This window comes from Mus musculus, chromosome 9 (assembly GCF_000001635.26).
Source record: "Mus musculus strain C57BL/6J chromosome 9, GRCm38.p6 C57BL/6J".
In the NCBI taxonomy this organism is placed as follows: domain Eukaryota; kingdom Metazoa; phylum Chordata; class Mammalia; order Rodentia; family Muridae; genus Mus; species Mus musculus.
Window position 1 is genome coordinate 35,494,078 of NC_000075.6, and position 24,511 is coordinate 35,518,588.

At 46.4% G+C, this 24,511-nt stretch overlaps 2 protein-coding genes across 11 annotated transcripts in view; one reads left to right on the forward strand and one right to left on the reverse strand.

The window, feature by feature from the left end:
- Cdon (cell adhesion molecule-related/down-regulated by oncogenes) overlaps positions 1-13,575 on the forward strand; it is an 86,125-nt gene extending 72,550 nt beyond the window's left edge. For 7 of the 9 annotated variants that reach the window (XM_006510511.4, XM_006510507.4, XM_011242581.3 and 4 more), the window contains 2 exons: positions 9,083-9,342; positions 9,980-13,575. In XM_006510511.4, the coding sequence (XP_006510574.1) occupies positions 9,083-9,342; positions 9,980-10,143 (424 nt within the window). In that variant the 3' untranslated portion in view covers positions 10,144-13,575. Of the gene's footprint in view, positions 1-4,103; positions 5,464-7,290; positions 8,227-9,082; positions 9,343-9,979 lie in introns of those variants that run through there. The other 2 variants (XR_379126.4, XM_006510512.4) reach the window with 2 other exon arrangements.
- A 1,569-nt stretch (positions 13,576-15,144) lies between these two features.
- Positions 15,145-24,192, reverse strand: Gm1113 (predicted gene 1113). 2 transcript variants are annotated; one of them, NM_001378295.1, is made up of 12 exons: positions 24,008-24,192; positions 22,668-23,018; positions 22,127-22,402; positions 20,296-20,571; positions 19,556-19,804; positions 18,716-18,973; positions 17,157-17,447; positions 16,525-16,821; positions 15,768-15,890; positions 15,486-15,510; positions 15,324-15,376; positions 15,145-15,242 (listed from the first exon to the last, which is right to left on the reverse strand). In NM_001378295.1, the coding sequence occupies exons 1-12, from the start codon at positions 24,087-24,089 to the stop codon at positions 15,145-15,147; spliced, it is 2,379 nt and encodes a 792-aa protein (NP_001365224.1). In that variant the 5' UTR covers positions 24,090-24,192. The 2 variants fall into 2 exon arrangements, with proteins under 2 accessions (NP_001365224.1, XP_030100623.1); XM_030244763.1 differs by lacking the exon at positions 24,008-24,192 and having other exon boundaries at positions 22,668-23,073.
- Positions 24,193-24,511: the final 319 nt, after the last annotated feature.

Genomic DNA, 24,511 nt, shown 5'->3' on the forward strand with positions numbered 1-24,511 from the left:
GTAGTCACAGACCTCAGCTCTCCTTACAAATTAGAGTCTTGTAATTTGGTCTAAGAATAAGTAGTCCTGTGTTTTGTCACTGCTTCAACTTGTAATCTTGGGAAATGTACACGGGATCTCAGAGTTAGCATCCTCATCTGAACAGCGAAGGTGTGTTTCAAGTATTGGAAGACTGATCACAGTACAATATAAAATTTCATAAAATATCTTTATGATGAGATTCCGTCTCAGCATCCAAAATAGATCATGTTTCTTTAAGAGAACTTAAATGACCGCTGGCAGCTTCGGTTTGGCCATTTGTATGCACATCTGTGTAGAATCCGGTGGTTTTATTATAAATTGTAATTGTATTTCTTTGGTTTTGAGGTTAGTAACTTCCTGAATTTCAAGTTTGTTTCACTGCTATCTGGAAACAGGTGAATTCTCTTCAGCTGTGTTTTTCTCTAGCTTAATGTTCTTCCTGGATGAAGGAACACACATAGACACACAGAGAGACATATATACACATGCACACACATACAGATACACACAGGGACAGACAGATACACACACACAAACACACATGGAGTAGTATTAATGAGTAGCTACCATCCTCTCCCAGAAACTAGAATTCTTTAAATTCCCATTTCCAACGCTGTGATTGACATTGTGATTGAGAATGGATATCTGGTCTGTCAGCCTAACACTTCTGTGACAGACACCTAAGAGGAACAGTTTTAAAGAAGGAAAGGAGACAAGCCTTGCAGCACAGACCTGCGGCAGGAGGATTTTAAGTTTAAGCCTGCCTGAACTACAGAGTGAGTTCAAGGCCAGGTTGGACAATGTCATGATACTTTGTCTTAGAAATAAAAATTTAAAAAACCCCAAAGGGCTGGGGACAAAACTCAGTGGTGGGTCACTTGCCTGCTGTGTGCAAAGCTCTGAGTTAAATCCACAATAGCCCCGCAAAGTGGGGAAATGTATCTCCCGGCTCACAGTCTCAGGACAGTATTTCTGTCACTTGACACCATTGCTCCTGGGCTCTGATGGCCGCCGGAGGTCATGAGGGAGCTAAGCAGCTCATGCCATAGTGAACCAAGCCATCCAGATCCACTGAGGCTTAGTCAAAGACTGTAAGCAGCTGGACAGCTAGAACTATGCCTTCAAGAACACAGTAGGCACAGTGTAGAAGGTAAGTGAGAGGCATTGTGGGTATGAGATTTTATAAATAAGACACTGTGGAAGAAGCTGGGCAAAGGGTCACCTGGTGCAAGCATCTCACTAGGAGACAGCATAGGAGACAGAAAACTAGGACACAACATGCCCCTTGCCCTGCTGGTGCTGTTTGAGATGATTCGGGGGTTAGCCCTGGAATTTTCTTTGTTATTCCATGGGTGCCTAAGAACAGGGCAGGGCTTCCTTAGAATCTTTCTGTATCGTCTTGCCTGCCCTGTAATTTGCTCCTCCACTTCCTCTGTCTTCTCAGGTTTAAAACCCAAATTGTGTTTCTTAGAGTTAAGAAACCAATTGTTGTTCAGCCCTGATGAATCCCTTTTCTCATCGCTCTGTTTTAGCAGTAACTCAGGATACTGAGGTTAACTCTAATGACGGAAGTGGAGTACTGTTATGAAAAGACTGGGGACAGACAGGATGTGGTGACACACATCTTTAATCCCAGCACTCAGGACACAGAGGCAGGAGGGATCTCTGTGAGTTTGAAGCCAGTCTGGTCTGCAGAGTGAGTTCCAGGACAACCAGGACTATGTTGAGACAGCTAGACCCAAACAAACAAATGAACAAACAAGCAGCAATAACAACAAAAAAATCCTGAACAAGCAAGATGAACAGCATGTCCAGCAGTCTAGGGGGAATTGTTACCTCCCAGGGCAGCCTAGGGTATGTAAATGACTATCAGGCTTCCTGTGTTCTCTTCTCAGGGTTTTAGTAGCCTGTAGAAAGAGTCCTGTGTAATGCAGCCCTCCAGGGAGCCAGTCCCCTCCACTGAGAATGTAGTTGAGAAACCACTGTGCTGGTCAGCACCCCCTCCACTAAAGACATAATTGAGAAAACGTTGTGCTGTTTGACATTTCAAGAGTTAAACAGCTTGTAATCAAATAAATCAAATCCTTTCTGTCTTTCTCTTCTCCTCAATTCAGACAAAACAGTACAGTTCTGGATATGCAATCAAATGTGGTTTGTTAGCTGCTTGGCTAGTCTAATGGGAAGGAATTGACGTTAAATTGGGTCTATTTGCCATCAGTCTTGGTAATTTGTAAGAGAAGGTAGAGAAGACACTGATGAAATTCACAGATGAGTGAATGGAGGTCCCATCAGGAAAGAATGAGAGATTAACTTTAAGGGTCCTAGGGAGACTGGAAATGGGCAGGAAGTCAAAATCAGCGTGGAAAAATATCTATAGTTCATCTGGGAAAAGAAGTCCAGGCCGAATGGCTGGTAATCAAGAGAAAGAAAGCCACTGGGGGTGGTGCCTAGAAAATCAGATATTACAGATGGCTGCCAAGGTTTTGTGTAGTGATAATCCTAAATGTCTGTATGTTCTCGGTCTGTGAGTGCCCTTCCATGGCTCATGTCAGATGTGCTCAGATGAAAATGGGATGCAGAGATGAAGCGAGGATATTAAGTTATAATAGGAGTCTCCAGAGAGGGTTTGATGGACCCAGGTGGTTGTTAATTGTCTAGCATACTTAAACTTCTCCTCTGCACAGGCTATTTTTTCTTAACCCAATCCTTCTCTTATTTCTGATCACTTAGCAACTTCAGAACTAACTATTCATAGTGCCAACGGAAGAAAGCACAAAGTCCAAGGTTTGGCTTTTCTTTCACCTATGGTGATCTGTCTTCTTTGAGGAGATGGAGTTACAGGCAGTTGTGAGCCTTCTGATTTGATGCTGGGAATTATATAGCAGCAATGCTTTGTTTGGTTTTGGTTTGGAGTTTTATAAAATGTGTGTGTGTTTATGTTTATTTTTGGGGTTTTTTTTTCTTTTTTGTTGTTTTCTTGGTTTTTTGTTTTGTTTTAGCAGCAATGTTTATAATCTCTGATACATCTCTAACTGTTCAATACCATCATTTTTGGAAAGGTTATATGTCACACACACACACACACACACACACACACACACACCCAATTCACTTCTTATTTCTAACATAGAGACTGGGGCCTGTTATCATGGAGTATTGCTTTTGGTCTTTAAGTTATAAACTGTTTGTAGGCCTGTTTGCCTTGTTCATTAATGTAATCTATCATTTATTGTCTCTCAGAACTTACTGCCACCTTTTGTGAAAAGTAACTGATAAATTAATTTCTAAAGGAAAGTCCCACCGAGATGCTGGGCTCATCACAGAGTCCAACTGTGTAGACAGTGAGAAAGATCATGGTCATGGAGGAGGGTCATGAGGGTTCTGTTGTACAGAAATGTATCTGCTCCCACAATCAAGGAGTAGAACAGCCAATAAGAGAGCTAGCAGTGACCAGAGGAAACAGCGGAGATGAACTATGAGTTGTGTGAACTGCAAAGTGCATTCTAAAAATCTTAAGGAATGCGCTGTTCTTTCTTACTCTGTGGAGATTTGTTCTCTTAATTTACATATTCACCGATATTCTGGCTATTGCCTTAGAAACTGTCTGAGAGCATTATCAGCAACAGACTCGGTTCTTCATGCTGCCCCTGATCACATTCAGAAGAGGGCTCATATCCCTCTCTGGACCATGTGCTTTTATCTCCACATGCCCAGCCCGAGTCCAAGCTGTTTTTCTACTGACAAAGACATCTGGAAGTATACTAACAGGGAGGCCATGCAATTGCTTGCGTTTGGTTAGCTAAGTGGTTAATTGCAGATTCTGAGTTAAGATTCAATGTACTAGAAAATTTTAAATCATTGTGGTTTATCATGGTGAAATCTGGGTCATAGCTACTTTACAAATGTAAGTTATGTTACCACCCATCCTACTCTGACCTCTGATGTGGGAGAGGTACAGTTCAAAGGAGTGTCTACTCACCTGAAAAGTAGATACTAAAGAATACTTAACAGGAAGTTATACTTTCTCCTGCCAAGAATCTGTCATTTCTAAATGTCTTTAATATGTGCTCCTGGCACGTTAGCCTACATCAATGGACGTCTCCCTGTAGAAGCTGGCCCTTGCTCTTCTGTGCTGCTGGCCACCAGTCCTGTCCCGTGGATGTAACTTTGTGCCACTCTGAGAGATGTTCTTTAGAAATCATGATGTTGAAAAGCCCTTAGACTTCACTCAGAAATCCCATCGACAGCTTGCTTTAAATTAAAGAAGAGCACAAGACAAGAGAAACCAGAAGGAAGAAGAGGCCTCTCTCTGCCTGGTGAGTCCCCGGCATCTTGTTATTTCAGCATGATGAAATTCCTTCACAGTTGCTGTATGAGTTCATTTTATTTGTAATGTTTATATTTATAGGGACCTGCCTTGCTTTTTTTTTCTCCCCCCAGATCCTGGCAAGTATGCTCTTTATTTTACCCTCAGCTGAATTTCGATTCTTTTACATGAACTTTTCTTTCTGGTCCTTCTTTGTCCTCTGAGTTCAGGCTCCTAGCACCTTACATTACCGTCAGATTCCCAGAGAAAGGGAAGCAAGAGCTAGAAGTTCACTTTAGCACGTGTGGCATCATCGAGGTCCAGTGCCTGGCTGTGCTTCTGTGACATGGAGGACAGTCCTTGCTGACCTCCTAGAGATTGACATTTAAGCCAGCTAACACTAAAACCAACAGATGTTAGAAAAAGTATCTAGTCACAAGTCAGTGTTGAACAAGGATGAATAACTATCGTTGTGATACAAACAGCAAAAGTGTAAGTGTGCCAGGCCCTCGAGCTTTAATATCCATGTCTTACCTCACATTAGGTATGGATTGTGAGAACAGATGTGTACTAATGAGCCTCACGCTGTTCCGTAAGAACTTACTTGCTTGAGAAAAGGTATATACAAAAGCCCAATTTTTAATGCTAATCATTTTTTATTTACTTTACATTTTTAAGTCCTGCTGTGCATCGTTTACTATGTGTTTGGCACCAGGTATCATAACTTTAACCAGAGTCTGATATGTGTTAGAACTCACACAAGAAGCTGGCAAGATAGGCTCTGGGGCAAAGGTATTTGCCTGGCAACCCAAGTTTAGTTCCCAGAATCCATAAGGTGGAAAGAGAGAAACAACTCTAGCAAGTTGTCTTCTGATTTCCAGATGTGGGCACATGTGTGTGCACACAAACACAAAAACACACACAAACTCACATACACACAAAAGGAAGGAAGGAAGGAAGGAAGGAAGGAAGGAAGGAAGGAAGGAAGGAAGGAAGGAAGGAAGGAAGGAAGGGGAAAAGAAAGGAAAGGAAGGAAGGAAGGGGAAAAGAAAGGAAAGGAAGGAAGGAAAGAAGGAAGGAAGGAAGGAAGGAAGGAAGGAAGGAAGGAAGGAAGGAAGGAAGGAAGGGGAAAAGAAAGGAAAGGAAGGAAGGAAGGAAGGAAAGGAAGGAAGGGAGAAAGGAAGAGAGAAAGAAGGAAAGAAAATTAATTCATCCTACTTCCCATATAGTACAAATACTTTAGAATAGTTTAACTTATTTCTTCCTTTAATGATCTCTTTATGGTCTTTTTAAAAGTATGTTTTTGTTCTAAAATAGTTAAAATCCTCCAAGGCTTTATAATTGATGCTTATCAGCAGGCAATAGCAATTCTAAATTTCTACCCCACCCTCTGTAGCTACTTGTTCATGTCTACATTTTCTTTCTTCCGTCTGCTGTTACTCATTTTCCTTCAGCCTGGAGACCTTCACCTCCTCCGTATTGTCACTGTCTACCAGAAGTCAGATTCCCCTGAACTGATAAGATGGGTGGTTGTGAGTCACCACGTGGGTGCTGGGAGCTGAATTCAGGTCCTTTGCAAGAGCAATAAGCGCTTTCCATCCTCAGCTTGCTTTCTCTCATTCTTGCTTTAATACTTGGCAGAATTGTTGTGTGTGTAACTCATGTAAAATGGTATAAACTCAAGAAGATGTTTTCTTCCAGAAAGGATTTACTTTTATGTTTAGCCAGACAGCTGGATGAGAGCCAAATTACTTGAAGCCCAACTGGGGTTGAACTGATGTAATGCTGAGGTTCATTTAGGCTTTGTAAAAACCTAGTCTAAAGGTTGGAAGATGGGTCGACAAGTAAAGTGCTCTTCACACGGGTACGAGGATCTAGTTCCATTCCCTAGCAACCGTGTAAAAAGCTGGACACAGCTTCAAGTGTACCTATGATCCCAATACTATGCAAGTTAGAGACAGGGGGATTGATGTGGTTGCTAGCTGCTAGCCTAGCTCCAAATTCAATGAGAAACCTTCTCTCAAAAGAAAATGTGGCGAGTAATAGAGAAGATACCAGATGTCCTCCTCTGGCCTCAGCATGCACAAAAGGCCATGTGCACCTGCACAGATAGCTGAGCATACACCACACACTACCACATTCGCACAATTTTTTAGGACCCAGCCTATTCCTGTTTCAGCCCTCCCTTTAGGATGTAGCCCTTGGAGGGTCCCAATGAAAAGCCTATGTTGTGATTCCTGGGCCTTTCTCTCTTAGCAGGCTCTGAACTCTGGTGTTGTCTTCCTAGCCCTGATCCTTGCAGAAGTTCAGCTCAGGTTCTTAGCTTCTCAGTACTTGATCTTGCAGAGTTTCATCTGCACTCAGTTGAGCAGGTGCCTTAAGAGCAACTGAAGGCTGACGGTCAGGTTCACGTTCACCTTCTCTACACCCTTAGCCACACAAGTACTTTAGTAACTCCCAATGCCTTGAATAGATTAGAAGTAAAATTTTTCTAGCCTTTAGTGGTTGTTAGCAGGACAGATATTATGCTATAATATAAGGAGCCAGGAGCCTAGAATTTAAATTTTAAGAAATACTTCCAATAAGTCACAGTAGCCGTTCTAATTCCCCTGACCAGAGATACTTCTGAGTTTTTAAAATTCTCCAATTTCATAATTAATACTAATTCCAGTTAGCACCTCACACCCTTAGCCCTTCACCAAGCCCCAGGTCTCTTCTACCTCCTTCCATATCCCAACATTTGGTTGTAACTGTTGGCTTCTTTTACCTCCGATGAGCTGGGAATGGGACCTCTGTTGTCTTTACCTTGTTATTCTCAGTTATCTTATCTAAAGTTAAAATTAGATCCCTGATGTCTGAATTTCATTAACTATATAATTAGTGTATTTTTTTATTTGAAATAAAAGTTGGATTTTTTTAAGTTAAAGACTCAATTTATTGACAGGTGTCTGGTTCTCTTTCAGACTCATCTGCATCTTCTTGCTCAGAACTGGTCTTGCCAACGACTTCAGCCACCAGAACCGAACTCCTTTCCTAATTTTGTTTTTGTCCCATGTGTTAAAGACGGAAATAAAGAATTCTGGTCTTCATTCTCTCAAATGGCCTATTTCAACCATGTAACTGCTCGCCTCTGTGCCTGTCCTGCCTGCCTTACATTAAAACATAACAGAGCCTCAATTTCAAACTTTTCTTAGTCCCAATTTTAGAAAGTAAAAAAAAAAAAAAAAAAAAAACAAAAACAAAAAAAAAACTACTAGTAACAGAGGACCAACTTGATATTCAACAGATGTCAATGATAAAATTTAGACAATTTAAGAATGTTTCAGGCAGAAACTAAACTAGAACCCACTCTTTTAAAGGCAGTCTGGGTTTCACCTGAAGTTTTTCTCCAGTCTTGGGGTAAGGGACCAAGAAAGAACATGTCAGAAAACTGAGTTCACCAACAGTAAAACAAACAGAAAATTCAAAGCGAAATCAAGTTTGAAAAGGAATTACTGGACATCCAAGGAAATAGAATAAGGTGTGTCATGGGGAGATACACCCGGACAGTAGAAGCAGATCCAGAGATGGCAAACAGTGGCATTAACCAGATAGTATACATATGTTCAAGGACTTACAGGAAAATAAATACTTAGGAAATGAACTTGTGGATGTTTCAGCCAAGAAAAAAATCCAAATAGAAACTTCAGGACTGAGAAAGCACGGCATGTGAATGGAAAGTGGGCAGGGTGATGGTGACAGCCATTGGAAGAGACAATAGACAACCCAAAGACCTGGGAAGTGGAGTTGCAGAGATTACCCAGGCTGAAGCTGGAGGCAGGAAATAAAAGTAGAATGGACTTGAAATGAAGTGATCAGTCCTGGCAGATTCCCAGTAAATTAATTTGACAATGGAAAAAGAAACCTTAAAAGAGCTGGCCGCTAAATGGCTAGTCTGTGCGGTTCCCTGCAGGGCTGAGGGGAAAGCTTCTCTGAAAGCTAATACTGACTGCCAGGTGACGGGGACTAGAGTCACAGAGGAGGCACAGCTGTGAACATGGCTTTGAGGGAGTTCTGGGACGAGGTTAACTGAAGTGAAAAGACCCACAGTGAGTAGGGACCAGAGTCCCAGGCTGAGCAGGAGGGAGAAAGCCGATGGGACACCAGCTTCTTGACTGCAAGTGCCGCGTCCCCAGCTACCTCCGGTCCTGTTGCCAAACCATCCACTCATGGTGCATCATACTCTTGAACCTGGATCTAGAGTGGACCTCTCTCCTTCGTTAAGTGGCTGTTGTCAGGGCCTTTGTCATAGCACTGAGAAAAGAAACCGGTGTGCCACCTGACGTCATGGGTTTTATATTGGCTGTCATAAGGCCATATCCCTCTTGTGGCCATGTGTCTGAGCTTTCTTTCCTTCCTTTCTCTCCCTCAATCCTTGCTGGTCTGTTTCACTTCTGTGTTCTGTATTTAGGAGCTAATTAATGAAATGGGAGTTGTTTTCTGCCAGTGGGCTACAGGAAGTGTGTGGGTTGGGTCATCATGGAAGGTTCTGTCCTTAGGTGGTTTGCCTTTGGTACATTTTCCTGTCATCGTCCACTACAACTGTAGTTTTCAGAGTCTTAGAATTTCCAGTCCTAATGAGTGAAATTAGTTGTTTTTCAAGCATAATTCTTAAGAGTTAGTGAGTATAAAATATTCATCATGTTTAAAATAAACTTATTTTAATCATTGATGCCCCTAAACACTCAGTTCTGTTTCTTGGCTTAAACTCTACAGGTGTTTCACCAAAACCAACAGTCCCCTTCCTGTGGTCCCAGTGGTAGCCTCTTATCCTCAGGGTGGTCTGGAAATGAAGCCCCTCAATGCCATGAAGGTGCCTGTGTGCCCAGCTTCCACAGTTCCTGACCATGGCCAGTTACCTGACGATTGTGTCAAGGACAGTGTGGCACCAATACCTACCCAGCATACTTGCTGCCAGGACAACATAAGTGACATCAATTCTGATTCCACAGAAGACACAGCAGAGTTCAGCAGAGGTACATTGTCCTCCTTCCGGTTCTAGTGTCCAGTGGGCTGAAAGCTGTATCAGGAAAGCCGTGCCCATGGTGGGCTCACAGAACACTTAGAAGACTGGGTGGGAGTGTTGGGCACTTGAAGAAAAGATAAAGATGGAGAAGAGATTTTTGGAACTTCGCTTTTATTATAACCCTCAGCCCAGCATGTGTCCCGTCTAAATACTAACCAGAGCTGACCCTGCATAGCTTCTGAGATTGAATGAGATCCAGCGCACTCAGGGTGCAATAGCAGTAGATGGCTCAGGTTGCTAATCCCATTGCATTGTAGGAAGTTATCCAAACAGGGTGGACTCATTAGTACCAGAGCAGAGGACTTGCTGGGATGGTGCGTTTTGTGAGCATGGCCCCCACGTTTATTTGAGCTTCCTGTAGGAACTATAAACTTTCTTCAAGATGCTTTCTTAGGGTCTCTTAAGAGGATCATTTTGATTCCAAATGACTTACACAGTAACTCATGAGAGTTCATTTTTTTTTTTAAGTGTACTTTCTTCCTCAGATTCAAACCAAATTTAAGCAGGACTTACTTTTGTGTGTTTCTTTATTATTCAACATAGTGTTTTCAGAAACTGCAAAGTACCCAAATCTCCCTGTTTTGCAGGAGACAGCAGTGGTCATTCTGAAGCAGAGGACAAAGTTTTCAGTTGGAATCCTCTTATTTTGTCACCTGTCTTGGAGGACTGTGGTGAGAAGACAGCGAGGTCTCCCCCTGGACCTCCTCTAGACGGGCTGTCGGTGGTCCTTCAGCAAGCCCAAGAGACCTGAGAGGAGTGTGAGCAGACCTCTTCGTGTTCCCACTGCAAGCCAGTAACTGTACCACACAGGCCTGGGGACAAACTGTGTGAAGGACATTAATTCAAATCAGAGAAAACCATTATTTATTTTTTGTAATAGTCATGTCATGAATGTATCTTAAAATGTGTGCCCTTTCATATTATTTATGCCTTACCTTTTCCCTTCTCCATTTCGTCCTGCCCCTGGATAGGACCCCCCCCCCGTTTTTGTTTTGTTTGTTTTGTTTTAACAGAGCTTTTCAATCATCTGGAAAACAGGGGATCACTCTGTGTCTTCCAGGGTCTTCCGTGGCAGTAGGAACTTGTGCTGGGTCCCATCCTCAGGCCTGTTCAGTTGTGGGGAGGAGGGTTGCCCAAGCCACTTCACATTTGTCACCAGTCATTCCTAGATGGAAAACTGTCACTTCTCCCGTGTCATCAGACTTTCTGGGAACATTTAGAAATCAACCATAGTTGTGATCATTTGTTTATAATAGCCAACCCAACTGACAGATTTTTTTTGACTGCCTTCCAGAAAAACACTAATACTGATTTATTTTCTCTCTGGCCTGGCTACGAATAGTGATCAGTCTTCTAGGTTTCAACCAGCCAGTGTTGTTATGAACACGGAAGCATGTAAAGTCTGTCTGGATTATTGTATTATGTAGACAGGGAACCAGACTCAGAAAGAAAATTAATTCCTTCATGGTCCACTGCTTTCTTAATTTACAAAATGGTTGTCATGAGTTCTTTGCACTGCTTGCAAGGGTATATAATACAAAAATGAGGCTTTTAAAGTGATAGTTTGAAGAGAAAGCTGTTACACGCCTCAAGAAAGAGAAGGGCTGAAGGGACCTCTGAGTGAAGCTCTTCCGTTGATCCTATAGTACTTGTGATGCTCAACTACTTGGAGACTGATATTTGTGTCACTTCTAACATAGACAGTGTCCTGGAGGATCTGAGTGAGCATGTGTGAGTCAACCTTCTGCCACTATAGCAAAATTCCTGAGGTGATTGTCTTATAAGGACGCAGGGTTATCTTGGTTCCCAAGCTTAGTTCTAGTTTGTGATTGAATAGACCTGTAGCTTTGGGCCTGTGTTGAGGGAGCACATCATGGTGGATATGCATGGCAGAGCAAAATAGCTTATACCACAAACCAGAAGAGGGGGAGAACGAGAAGAACAGAGTGTACAAGTCCCCCTCTCCCCCAAGAGCATGCCTCAGTGATCAGAAGACCTCACACTTCCCTGCTCAAGATTCTACCATCTCGGGAACATGTTGTCATGGGACTCAGACCTTGAACACAGAGATGGATAGGCCTTTGGAAAACAGTATCCAAACCAAAGCAGAATGCCGGGAAAGGCTTAGTTTGAAGAAAGGGTTTGAGGGCATTTTTGGATAGTTTTTCTGGTCGCTGTCATTATGAACAGTAACTGAGGCTTCAGTCAGCAGGATCCATGCAAGCAGTTACTGGTCTCTGAGTGACAAGGACATCGCGGCTGCCTTTGGAAGGCTTTTCATACAAACGTGTGAAATAGAAACCCCAGGTGCTACAAATGCATTTCAGTAACTTGAACCAGGCCCTGATGGATCACAGATCTGCTTTTGAATGGTGTATCCCTTGGGGGGGGGGGGGCGCGGGGGGGGGGGACAACAAAATTATTCTCTTTATGTGGAATCAGACAATTCCAGGATACATTTTGTTTTCATTTCCCACAAATTGCAGTGAAAGAGAATAAGATACTGTACTAATCAACTTTATATACATTTGTCAGTATTCCCTTACATATGTCTGTATCTTTTATAAATAGAACTGTTTGTGGAAATGTACTGTTTCAGCAGGGGCCACTACGCAAGCGTTCCTTCTGAAAAATGCAGTAAATAGAATTCCATAGCTGGGTAGCGGGCTGCTGTAGAAGCGAGTTCTATGATCCTGGGGTTCATGGCCATAGTATAAGAGATATGCAGTTAGTTTTGGAGGTAGTTTGTAGCCTTACATCTTGACTTGCAAAGTACGGTGTAGAGACCTACTGTGTGCTTTGCCAGTTGAGTTGAAACAAAGTTGTCTCAGAGTCGGGGTTTTGGAAAGCGGGAAACAAATGTCTGTGGGCAGTCAGTTGTTCACTGTAACTCATGAAACAGGTATGCTGGCTCGAGCCTTAGGTCAGAACTGCTTTTAAAGATTGAATTTGACATGGGGCTTGCCCATGAGGAAGATGAAATTCCTTTACCTTTAGGGCAATCTCATTGTGGACTGCTTTATTTATGATTAGTAACGCTGTTTTAAGTGTTAACCCTTTTATTGTATTTTATTTATAAAAATGGCTTTATATATTGAGATATATAAATATAAATATAAATCTATATAATTGCCTTTATATTTAGGAGTTTGAGTTCTCCTTATTGTGAGTTTCTGTGAACTTTTGTGCCCTGCACAGTCACCAGAAATGGTCCTAGTAAGTGTCACTTCCCCAGGAATCAAGAGGACATAGGAAAATGTGGGGGAGGGGTCACCAGTCATTCCAAAATGGAATGGTGCGCATTTGTGGAGAAACGATTGTTTATTAGCCCCCTGTTTTCTCATCTGACCTCCACAACAAATAGAGTAGGCATGGAATTCCCGGCCGACAAGTGAGCTAGAGCCTGCTCTGGAGCCTACTCTACCTGACCCATCACCACGCCCCCTTTACCTGCTTTCTGGAAGTGTTATGGTTCACTCTCCGTGGAACCAGTCCAGAACGTGTGCTGTTGTCCACCCCTGCTGCAGCTGGTGGGGCTTCCCTCTGTCCACCCGCATCTCAGACTGGCAGAGCTCTTTACCAAGTACTTCATGTTCGGGAATCTCTCCTTGATACTCTACCCTTACCCTCACCCAATCCCACCCTTTCCTAACCTCATGAAGATTTAACCATCAACTGGCCCACTGACCATGAAGCTGGTAGGGGCTCTTCGTGGTTCGGGAGAGCCTTTGTTCAGCATTAAGCTTCCCTAGTCCTAGTAAATCATGTCTCCTTTTCCTGGTTTTGTTCACCAATTATGTGACTGGCTCTGGTGACGGGTGCTGTACAGGGTACAGGTTAATTGTGTCATTCTAAACTGTTGAGGTGATCTCATTGTTAAACGGTTCTTGCTGGGTTCTCTTTGTACAGTTGTTACTCCAGGCTGATCACGTCACATCTCTGCGTCAGCTCCAGCACTACCGAGAGACTGTTCGGAACTGTCCTTTCTTTACCTGTATTGCTCGCTCTTACAGCATTGGCCCTGCGATGCATGCCTTGTGCTATATTGAAAAAATATGTTTTATTTTCCTTAAAGTTGTGCTGTTATGTGTGAAGTTGTACATACTCTAAGTGATGTAGTTTTGACAGGTTTTATTTGGTTGGCATGATTTTATATTAAAAGAGAATGCTGCTTTCACGTGCAGTCGCCTGTGAAGAGGGATACATACATACACACACATACACACACACACACACACCCCTGGGGACACAGAGTGGCTTGTGACTGAGAGTATATAAATGTCCTATTTGGAAATGTTCCAGAACCTCTGCCTTGTTGTTCTACAAAGGCCCTGTGAACACCCAAGGGCCCAGCCACCTCTCCCTTATCGTGACTCCCAATTCTGGGAGGGAGCAAGACTACAGCAGGTGTCTACTAGGGAGTCTGAGGGACCCTAACAGGAGCTTAGCTGAGATAGAGGATGGGAGAGAAGTGAGGAGAGAGATTCTTCTTTCCCATAGTGTCTGTTACCACAACCTCAGGATCCGTGGAATGTGAGCACCAGGATGGAATATAGCACCTCCACAGAAACTTGCTTTATTTCCCTGAATAGTGGAAGTCAGTTATCTTCCCTGACCAGAAAATCAACAGAATCCTTTCAGTCAGGTGTGGCCATTTTGTATTTCATTTCTCATAGTCAAATAAGCCGCTTTTAACTCTCAGGCCCCATCCTGAGAGCTACGAGGAAAGCTGAAACCCTTTTCTAATAAGGCCTAAGTGTGTGAGAACCAAAGAAGCTTCTTAGGTTTCTCCCCGTTTTCTGTCTCCTGTCAGGCGCCACTTTCTGTACTGCTGGCAGATCAGCCCCTGCTTGGCTCTGTCCTCCCTCCGCAGAGCAGCCCTGACTTTTCCCCCCTCTCAGCCAAACAAGCGCTCACTTGTGCCTCGCCCAGATTTCAGACTCACACTGGCAGCTGTCAGAGTGTGATTTTGGAACAGCCTCTGCTCTCTGTCAGCCAGCTCCCCCAGGCCTGGTGACTGGAGTGTTGCTGAATACCTCTGCTGGCACAGATTGCAGGAGTCTGGCCGCTGCGTGGTCAGTGACGCCCCTAAGCTGATTTGAACAAAGGGAACACATACCTAGGCACCTGGCTCTTCTTGCCAATAAAGCTTGACCCAAGCAACCATCTCAGAAGTTGTTATTGAAAGAGCTGTGCTAGACATTAGCTACAATTGAGTTAGGGATTACTCAACCCAGTGCTTTTGTTCTCTCTCTCTCTCTCTCTCTCTCTCTCTCTCTCTCTCTCTCTCTCTCTCTCTCTCTCTCAAGAGCTCAGCTCTTAGTTCCCTGGTATCAGAGAATATTCCCTGTACCATTTTCAATTGCTCTCAGATGCTCAGATGCCTTCCATGTTGTCTCCAGTTGTGGATTTTCCTCTTATCTGCCACAAACTGCGCCAGGGCTCCTTTTATCACGTGGAACACTGTAAGTGGGCCGTGGACCACTTCTCGAGCCTGGATAGTGAGTTGGAAGTAATTGATCTTTGAGTGTTGGATGGGGAAGAGAGAGTTGCTTCCTTAGTTTGTTTTTTGGGTTTTTGGTTTTGGTTTTGTTTTGTTTTTTGTTTTTCGAGACAGGGTTTCTCTGTGAAGCCCTTGAACTCAGAAATCTGCTTGCCTCTGCCTCCCGAGTGCTGGGATTAAAGGCATGTGCCACCACACCCGGCTGCCTCCTTCTACCTGCCTTCCTCGGCCCATTGCACCATTATTGTCCTATGGTGTTGCAGTCACTGTGATGGTGACATTTACTGGAGCATCAATGGATTCTTGTATAGGGTCTGAACTTGAGGTGGTAGATGCTGTTTCAGTGCCTAGAAAGAGCACAAGTGGACAGGGAAGAGCAAGGAAACCAGCAGAGGACTCGTGTAGTCATTGGCACAAATGGTGCCTACCTGCTGGGGCCTCGATGCTTTCCCTGGAGGCCCTCTGTTGCTGTTCGTGCTCCCTGAGGTGGGTAAGAGAGAGAGAGAAATGTTACGGGCATCTACACCTTCCTAGCTTTCCTTTCTAATTAAGAAAAGTCTGGACCCCATAAAGAAAAGTGGCACACTCACATAGGAACAAGCAGCCGACTCAGGCCTGGGGGAAAAAAAATGAAAGAACATTACTTGACCAATGCAGTGTGGACCACAGGAAAATGGCCCTCCCCTTCCTAGTGGGTTCCGTACAGAGCCTCAGGAGCCTAAGGGGAATGGCCCCAGTGCCTAAGGTTGGCTGGTCTTGATCCTCAAAGGATGACGTCACAGCATAGGAAGAGTCTAGATTCTCCTTCAGGTGTGTCTACACCTGGCCACCCTATGGGGTCAAACAGCCCATCCTTTCAGATGCCCACTCACAGGGGAAAGTGTGTGGGTGCCGGGCAGCATACTGGAACACCAACAAAGAGGTCGCCAATGCCACCACGACTCCTGTGCCTGCAGCTCCTAGTACAGCTGGGTAGGCACTGAAGGCAGGGTCCACTAGGAGGTGAGAGCATGGATGGTATTAACTATCCCATCAATGAACTTGGGCAAGAGAGACTCACAGGGTACAGAGATGGTGCTCTGTGCCTCCTAAAGGTTCTGCTGCCTGTCATAGAGGACCCTGGGAATGTGCAGTTCAGCTCTTTCCCATGGGAAGAGGTGTTCTGGTTGCCTTGTGCTGATGGTTGCATCCCCAGCCAAATTCCCATTTCTGGTAGAAGATATATAAGGATACTACTTATTTTGGCATCTTGGGGCTGAAGGAACTAGACCATAAAATAAGGAATAGAGGGAGCAACAGGAAGCTGAGCCCTCCTATTCCCTGAGATATGACTGAGGCACAGAATGGGTTCTTCATAAACCCTCAGCATCCAGTCCTTTCTCCAGTTTCTTCTGAATGAAACTGGATTAGGGGTCTGCTCCTATGCCTGGGGCCTCCTGAGCTGCCCTAGGAGAGTCAGGAAAGAGCAATATGAAAGGACAAAGAGGATGCATACACAGATAGGCTAGGGGACCCATCAGGATGGAGGCAAAGGGCTGGAGCATGATATCCTGTGAAGGGGAGCATGGGGCAGGTTCAGTTTCCTGGGGATGGGAGGAAGTGAGTTCCTCCCTGCTGCCAGCCCAGCACCTGGTGTCTTCACCTCCGAAGGATATCCTGCAGTGTGGTGATTCATAGCCAGGATACGGAAGGCATAAAGGACTCCTGGGTCCAACCCTCCCAGACGCCGGTCCCTGCTCTCTGGCTCAATGTCACTAGCGGCTACCTCCCAAGCACCAGCTTCTGAGCTGGGGACACTGGCCCTCTGCTGCACCAGAAAGCCTGTCAGGTTGCCAGGGCCGTAGATGGCCCACTGCAGCTGCACCTCTCTCCGTTGTCGCCTGTAGGTCAGTCGGCTGATGGTGACGTTGGGAGGAGTTGGATACCCTAGAGGGGAGCGAAGACGGAGATACAAATGGACAGTCTGCCTAGCAACAGCTACATGGCTTTCCCCTGTGGATAGACAGTTTTCAGAGATGAGAGACGGGATGGTGTGTGTATCCCTGAGCATCTTTAAACCTCACTTTCTCATTGATGAAATAAAGGAGTGTGGAATTCTATGTGCCTGTAGTATTTATGATTCCATCAGATTCATACTCTCCTGACCCATCTGGATCATGCTCTAGAAGATGCCCAAATTTTGGAAAGAGTTACAAAGCCCCCCGCAGCCACTGATCACCTGTATCTCTTACCACAGGGGCACACAAATCCTTTACACTCACTCAGGACCTCCAGCAACACACTCTGGCTGCTGTTGCCCAAGGCATTGCGGGCCACACATTGGTAAGTGCCCCTGTGGTGTGCTGGGTCAGCATCTCGGACTTGAAGGCGCAAGTGGGTACCCTCAGGGTGTAGTATGAATCCAGGAGTACTTCCTTCCAACTGCTGTTGCTGGGGTCCCAGCCAGAGGAGCTGAGCAGGTGGTGTACCCCGCTGGAGAGCACAGCCCAGCCAGGCCTCTTCGCCCTCCAGTACTGACACTCGGGGTTCAGCCACTGTCAGCTGTGGGACTTCTGCAAAAACAGAGAGGGTAAGGGTGGTAAGCAGCTGGTCCAGCTGTTGGGAAAGTGGTGTCCCCAGCTGTTGGGAAGGTGGTGGCCCCAGCTATTGGGAAGGTGATGGCCCAAGTGAAGAGAGGAGGCAGCTCTTCTTAGTCAACTCAGCTCTCTTGTTCAGACTTCAGATGTGGTCTTCTCTAGGGTCTGCTGGTCATTGCAGTGTTCCTGAATGCTCTCCCACCTCCCCATCCCAGCCTCTCCAACTTCAGGCAGGGGTCATGCTTACTCATTTCCCTACCAGCACCTAGCAGGTCCTTCCTGCACTGGCCTGACATCTCCTTGCTGGTACAGAACAGGACCATAGAAGGTACTCAGCTTCTGCAGGCCCCCAATAGTCAGGTGCCAGTGAATTTCTTACAATGGGGTTTCTGAAACTGATCAATGAGAAAGGTAATATTTTGCACTGAGGATCTCTTTAATGCCCCCAAAGTATGCTAGCCTCCAGGACTTTGGAGAGCAAATGGGAGATCCTTTTGTGTGTGATAACTCCTGTTTGCTCTCCTGGCATCTTAAATCTTTCTGTATTGGATTCTTTCTTTTCAGTTGTTCATAGATTGGGAGGGGGCAGGTGAAGACAGAAGGAGGAACCAAACTGTAGATAAAGCAAGGGACATAGGTAGAGAGAGCTTTGATACTTGAAACACCGAAGGCCAAGAATGTGATCAGCCACCTCCCTTCTACAAACGAGAAAGTGAGAAGAGCAGCCAGTGTCCCCACACCATTCAGTCCAGTGATGTCCTGTAGGGACCATAGCCACCAGCCACATGTGACCACTGAACACTTGAAATGAGGCCAGGACACATTGAGATGTATGGCAACTTATAAATATGCTGCATTTTTCAAGATGGTGAAATGAATGTTAAATAACCCATAAATAACATTGTTACATTGGAAAGAATTCTAACTATTTGAAATTAAGTTTTACCTCTTCTTACTTTTTAAAAAAATGTGGCAACAAAAATTACATGTAGCTCGTATTATATTTTTATTGGACATCACTGCCCCCAACCAACCTCTCTCATTTTATGGATTAAGGGGTAAGGGTGGGAAGGCTGGTAAAATGGTTGTATGTAAAGGAGTTTGCCACCAAGCCTGGAAAGTGAATCCATCTCTCTCTTGACTCACCTTTGTAGCCTAGCACTGCCCACCTCCAGAGCCCCTAATCCTGATTCTGAAGGACTTCCCCTGCCCAAACCCCAGAACCATGACTAGGTCCTGCTTACCCAGCCTTAGCCGGCAGTGGGAGCCAGGAGCCGTGAGTGGGTGGGAACCCTGGCAGGTGAACTCTCTGCCTGCCAGATCACTCTGAGCCTGCAGGAGGTGCACAGCCTGCGAAGAGCCCAGGTCACCCAGGGACTGCTGTCTGTCCAGCCAGCTCAGCATCGCAGGAGGTTCGCCTCCAGGCCACTCACAGCTCAGCATGATGTACTGGTCACCTACTGTGGCTGTGGTCCAACAGGTAGGACTCCCAGGAGGTTCCCCTGGAAAGCAATAAGATCGATGTGGCCTGTAGAAGGGGAAGAGCTTGGTAGACCCACCTCTCCCCTAGGTTACTTCTCCCCTCACTCTCAGTCCATAGCATTTATCCAGGGCTGACCATGGGGCAGCACAGGGGGGTGGGGTGGGGCCAAACACAAAGCAGCTACTCTATAAGTTGGTGAATGTTAGATAATAGGTAGAAAAACAGACAATCTGGGCCCTTTGAAGACAGAACCACAGTGGAGCTCTGTCTTGGGCATGGGTGTACAGAGGAAGAGACAGTGGCAGAAGAGAACACTGGCAAGAGAGCTCTGAAGCTCATTTCTAGATTAACATGTAATAGGCAGAAGCAGAATGTGAGTTTGAGGATGCCACAGGCCAGGGTTCCAGGGCAGAAACGGAAAAGAGCCAAGTATGTGATAGACAGGAAGCTGAGAACTAAATGTTACCATAATCTCCTTGTTCTCTGAAATTTCCCGGAGTCAGAGCTTAATTCCAGACCCCAGGTCCTTCTAGATGTCCCCTGGTTTGTACCCACACTGCCTAGAACACCAGCATTCGGGGTGTTACCTGTGTCTACTTACAGAGAGTGACCCTGCAGAAGATGGGCATAGCCAAGGTAGGGTGCTGTCCGGTACAGCTGAAGATGCTGCCATTTGGAAGTCCGGTGGTTGTATAACTCCAGGTGACATTGCCCGAGGCACTTGGACCAATCCCCTGGGGCCCTTCCCAGTGAAGTTGAGCATTTGGAAACCCCCCAGGCCAGGTGCATAGCAGGGTCACAACCCCAAGGGTGGGGAGCACGGCACAGGAGGGCTGCCCTTCAGGGGGATCTGGGTAGAGAGGTGGGTGAGAAGGAGCTGAAGCAGCTTTCCTTGCCAGTGCCCAGCAGGCCTGACCCAGGTCAGGGTGTGGAGAACTGGGGTGACAAAGGAGAAGGAAATAGGCAAGTAGTGTTGGTAAAGAAATGCTAAGCCTTCAGGTCCAGGAACAAGGGGTTAAAGGCTAGGCAATTCAAAGCTCCTGCTGGATCCCACACCCTTGGTTTTCATCTTTGCCCCTGGGCAGCTGGCCTCACTGGCATTGCAGTACCCCTCTCTGTGCCTCAGTCCAGGTCTTGAGACCGTGGGGACAACGACTTTGGGAAAGGACTGTGGAAGCCTAGGAGCTTCTCGTTTCCCAGCCTCTTCCCACGGTCTCCCCTAGCCTTTCCCTAGTTCTCCCCCACAGCCAACAGTTTGACACTGTTCCCCAAGGGGGCTGGAGATGGCCTGAGCACCTGGCTCAGCTCCAGATTTGGCTGCCCTCCCCACCCAACACTCACAGTAGATGATGAGCTGGACAGTGGTCTGGGTGTGGGTATCTAGGTGCCTGTTGTGAGCCAGGCAGGTGTACAGGCCCGTGTGGGTGCGGCTGGCACTGGCAATGATGTAGGTGGGCCCAGTGTGGATCTGAGAGTCATCACGGAACCACACATAGTGACTAGGTGGATTGGATGCAGCCAGGCAGCTAAGTGTCACCTCCTCTCTCTCACTGGCCCAGAACCCATCTTCAGAGAATCCCAGTGGTTCCACAGTGATCACAGGCTTGTCTGGACCATCTGGAGGACAAGGAAGATCCATCACCTCGCTCCACCCTTGCCTTTTCACTCGCTCGTGCTATTGCTGCTGATTCTCTTCACCCATTCCAGGAGCACATGGCACACACTGGCTGTCTGTATGCCCTGTCTGTGCTGGAGCCTCCAGTTGCTCAGAGACTGGGAAGGTTGGGTCTTAGGCACAGTACAGAACTGAGTGGTCAAGGCTGCTGGAGACAGGAGTCTCATGTTTGAATTGAGCTTGGAGCCCAGGGTTGGGCTGAAGCAGGGGCCTTACTAGACAGACAAGAAAGAGGTCGAATGACACCTAGGCAGCTTGCTATAGGTGTCCGGGACTGAGGGATTGCCTGAGGGATGGTTGGCCACTCCAGACTCCAGAGAGGAAGAAAAGATGCTGGGATAGCATTCTGAGCATAGACCCTACAGCCAGCACTGTTATTTACTTTGTTGAGTGCCTGACTTGCCCACTCCTGTTCTCCAAAATTGGGATCTCCACTCCTGACATTCTCTCCAACTCCCAGAGGGATGGAAGTCTCTGCCAGCCTCCTTTCTGCCTCCACCTCCTTCCCCAGATCTCCTGTTCAGTCACTAGTCCATGTTTTCCGTCTGTAATCCCCCACCCCCATGCGACCTAGTTCATGACTGAGAGGGTGCCATCTGCCCCTGCTCCTTAAAACCTCTGAACCACTGGGCAAGCTCACATACTCTTGAATATCAAGAGGTAGAGACAGGAGGATCAGGAGTCAAGACCAGTCTGGGCTATATAGTGAGTCTGAGGCCAGCCTAGACTGAAAAAAAAATGCAAGCAAATAAGCAGTCCTACTCCTCTAGACCACCACTGCTCTATAGATGCAGGGACCACTGTGTGGATTTAAATTGCTCATAGTCAAATATTAGTAAAAATAGCAAATTGAATCAAGCCACACACATTTTTATTTTAATATTTGAGTTATCCAAACATATCCAAACAACATTTCAATAGCTACTGAAGTTAATAGTTATTGTTGTGGTTTCTCACTTAAAGGATGTTTTCAAAATCATGGGTGTATTTTGACTTTACTCATAGAGTTCAAATTGGTCACACTGTCAAGTGACCAAAGACATACGTGTAGCCACTGTACTGACACTGGAGCATCCTTGTCCTTCTCCAGCCTTCACTTTCTGATTTCTAACTGGTGCCCTCAGCCTCAATTTGTGGACCAGCTTGCTGCCCTCTCTGCATTATGGCTCTTCTTCCTGCTCCTCCAAGGGGTCTGCTGCTCAGTTAGAGCCCTAAATACTCAACATACAGGCCAACTTTTCAGGCCACTCTCCAAGTTGTAAGTAAGCTCATGAATGCAACTAGACACCCGTTTTCCTAGAAGAAAGAACTCATGACCTTCAAAGGTTAAAAAACTTGACATGTTGGGCCCCAGTGGGAAAAACATCCTCTACTGTGTGCCTTTTGGAGTTCTGAAAGGCTGGGGAACTCTTGGGAAAGAATGTGGAGAGTTCTGACATGGGACGAGAGACTAAACTTAGGGGATAGAGGTTATCCAGTGTCCCAAGTCCAACTCACAGATGACATCTAGGAAGGCTCCATCACTCTTGAGCTGGTTGACTACGTTGCTCACACTGCAGGTGTACCAGCCTAGGTGGGTCCGGTTGACTGGATCTAGCTGGAGCCTTGGCTCTGAAAGACCCACCAGGACCTCTCCAGGGCCTTGGGGCATGTGATGGTGCCAGGAGAAGGTCAGTGGCTCTGTGCCCTCCCTCACAGCACAAGTAGCCACCACGGAGACACCCTCTACTGGGGATGGGTCATTCAGTTGCACCCGAGGCTTAGACACAGGCACTGAGGAGAAGACAGAGGAGCCTTTGGTTTGCTACATAGACCAATCAATGTTCAGGGGCCCTTGCCCTGACGTCCATGGGCTTGTCTGGACACTTAATCTGGAACATCCCTTCCTCCAAATCCCACATTTCCTCACTTCCAGGAGGAGTCACCCTTTAAATCTGGGACTCACCACATGCAACAAGAACGGAAGTCGCATGCAAAGAGATAGAAAACAAGAGGCAGGTTAGCCGAAGTCTGGCGACAAACAAACTTGGTGCCTCACCCAGCACGGTGAGCATGAGGTACAAGTAGGCTGTGTGGACCTGGCCACCGGACACGAGCAAGGTCTGGCACAGGAAGTGGCCACGGGCACCCTCTCGGAGCTCCTCTATCACCAGGCTGCTGTTCCTCAGACTCACGACCCCCAGAGCTAATGCCCCGGATTCCACCTTCGAAGAGGCTCCACTGGTGACAGCCACAGGTTGGAGAACCAGGGAACCCAGCGGAGTGAAGCTCCAAAGGACTGCCATCGGGGCAGGCCCGGTTCTACACTCTAGCTCCACAGAGCTGCCCCGCACTCCCTGGACAGACAAAGCCTCCTCCCCAGCGGTGTTCGAGGTTGGATAGGGTTGGCCTGGGAACATGGAGACAACCACGATATCTGTGTTGCCCTGGATTTCAAGGTGCATTCCACACCATTGCCTGGAGCCTTTTGTGTGTTCTGTAGGCCCAGGCAGCCCCGTGGACTATTGGGGCTAGTGGGTAAGAGAGTCCCTGAAGGAGCCTGTGGGGTTCCCTGTTTAGATGCTCTGAAGAGAGCTTAACTGTCATAGAGTGGCTTCCTGGAGCAGAGCCTCCCAGCCCCACTCCTGCCAGCGTGCCTTCCCCCATATCCATCCATCAAATCATCTGCGAAAAATATAAAATCGTGGGCTCCACTTCAGACTAAGGAGCTGGAATCCCAAAGTTTGAGAAGGGGTCAGGGATCAGAAGTCTGGGGGTTGTTTGTTTGTTTGCTTGTTTTAAAGATTTATTGCATTATCTATGTGTATGTATGGAAGTGTACTCATGTGTCTGTGTGAGTATATGTGCACTTGTTTGTATGCAGATGCACATGCAGAAACCAGAAGAGGGTACTGGAGCCCTCGGAGCCCTCCAGGAGAGACAGGTGCTTACAGGGATGCCTAGTTTGTTACATGGGCTCCAGGATACAAACTGACCTCCTCATCAACCTTGCTTAACCATCAGCTCATCTCTCTAACACCAAGACTGTTTTCAACAAGCATCTTAAGGTCAGTCTGATTAGGCTGATGACCATGGCAACCCTGGGGACGGACACCAGAGAGCTACAGAGTCTGGAGGTTTCTCTGTAAGGGTTCCAGACTAGGACTCTAGCTTCCTCAAATCCTATTGTGGCCCAGGGAAAAGAGAGCAGCTTCTACCAGTCCACCCAGCTCCATTGATTTATCAGCTAACAATGAAGCAGCACACTAAGTATTAGAGCGAGTACATGCTATCCATGTTCGCAGATGAATGGCATGAGTGGATGCCCTTAAATGACTATGTGAACACAAAAGGAAAGAAATAATGGGATGTGAGACAGGGGGTCTTTACGTCACTCACCTGAGGCCCCTGGATGCAGTAGGCAGAAGAGTATCAGCAGCCTGCAGCCTAATGGTCTGTGATGAGCACTCAGACCCACCATGGCCCCATCAGGGCACCTGAGGCTTCTGCCTAACTCCCAACTCCCTCTCTTCAGGGCACAGGAGTCTTGGAAGAATGGGGATCAGGCTCAGGTTGCCAACCTCAGCCCTCCTGATACCCCTGCTCTCTTATTACCCTCGCTGCCCTGATAACTCATGAATTATTTACCTGATAATTCACTCTATCCATAATGTAGGGTTAGGGAGGGGCGGGCCTGGCTGAGAGGACCTGTATACCCAACTGATTGATATCAGAGAGTGTCACTGAACGTGGGGGTGAATAAGGCTTATAGCTTAAAGACCTGCCACCTGCTCAGCATTGGTCTTCCAAGGGAGGGCCTAAGGTTTGGACCACATTGATAAATGACCTTCATCCCTTCTTGGGTTGGGCCCCTCCCCCCATTTTGTGAGAAGAGACTTAGTA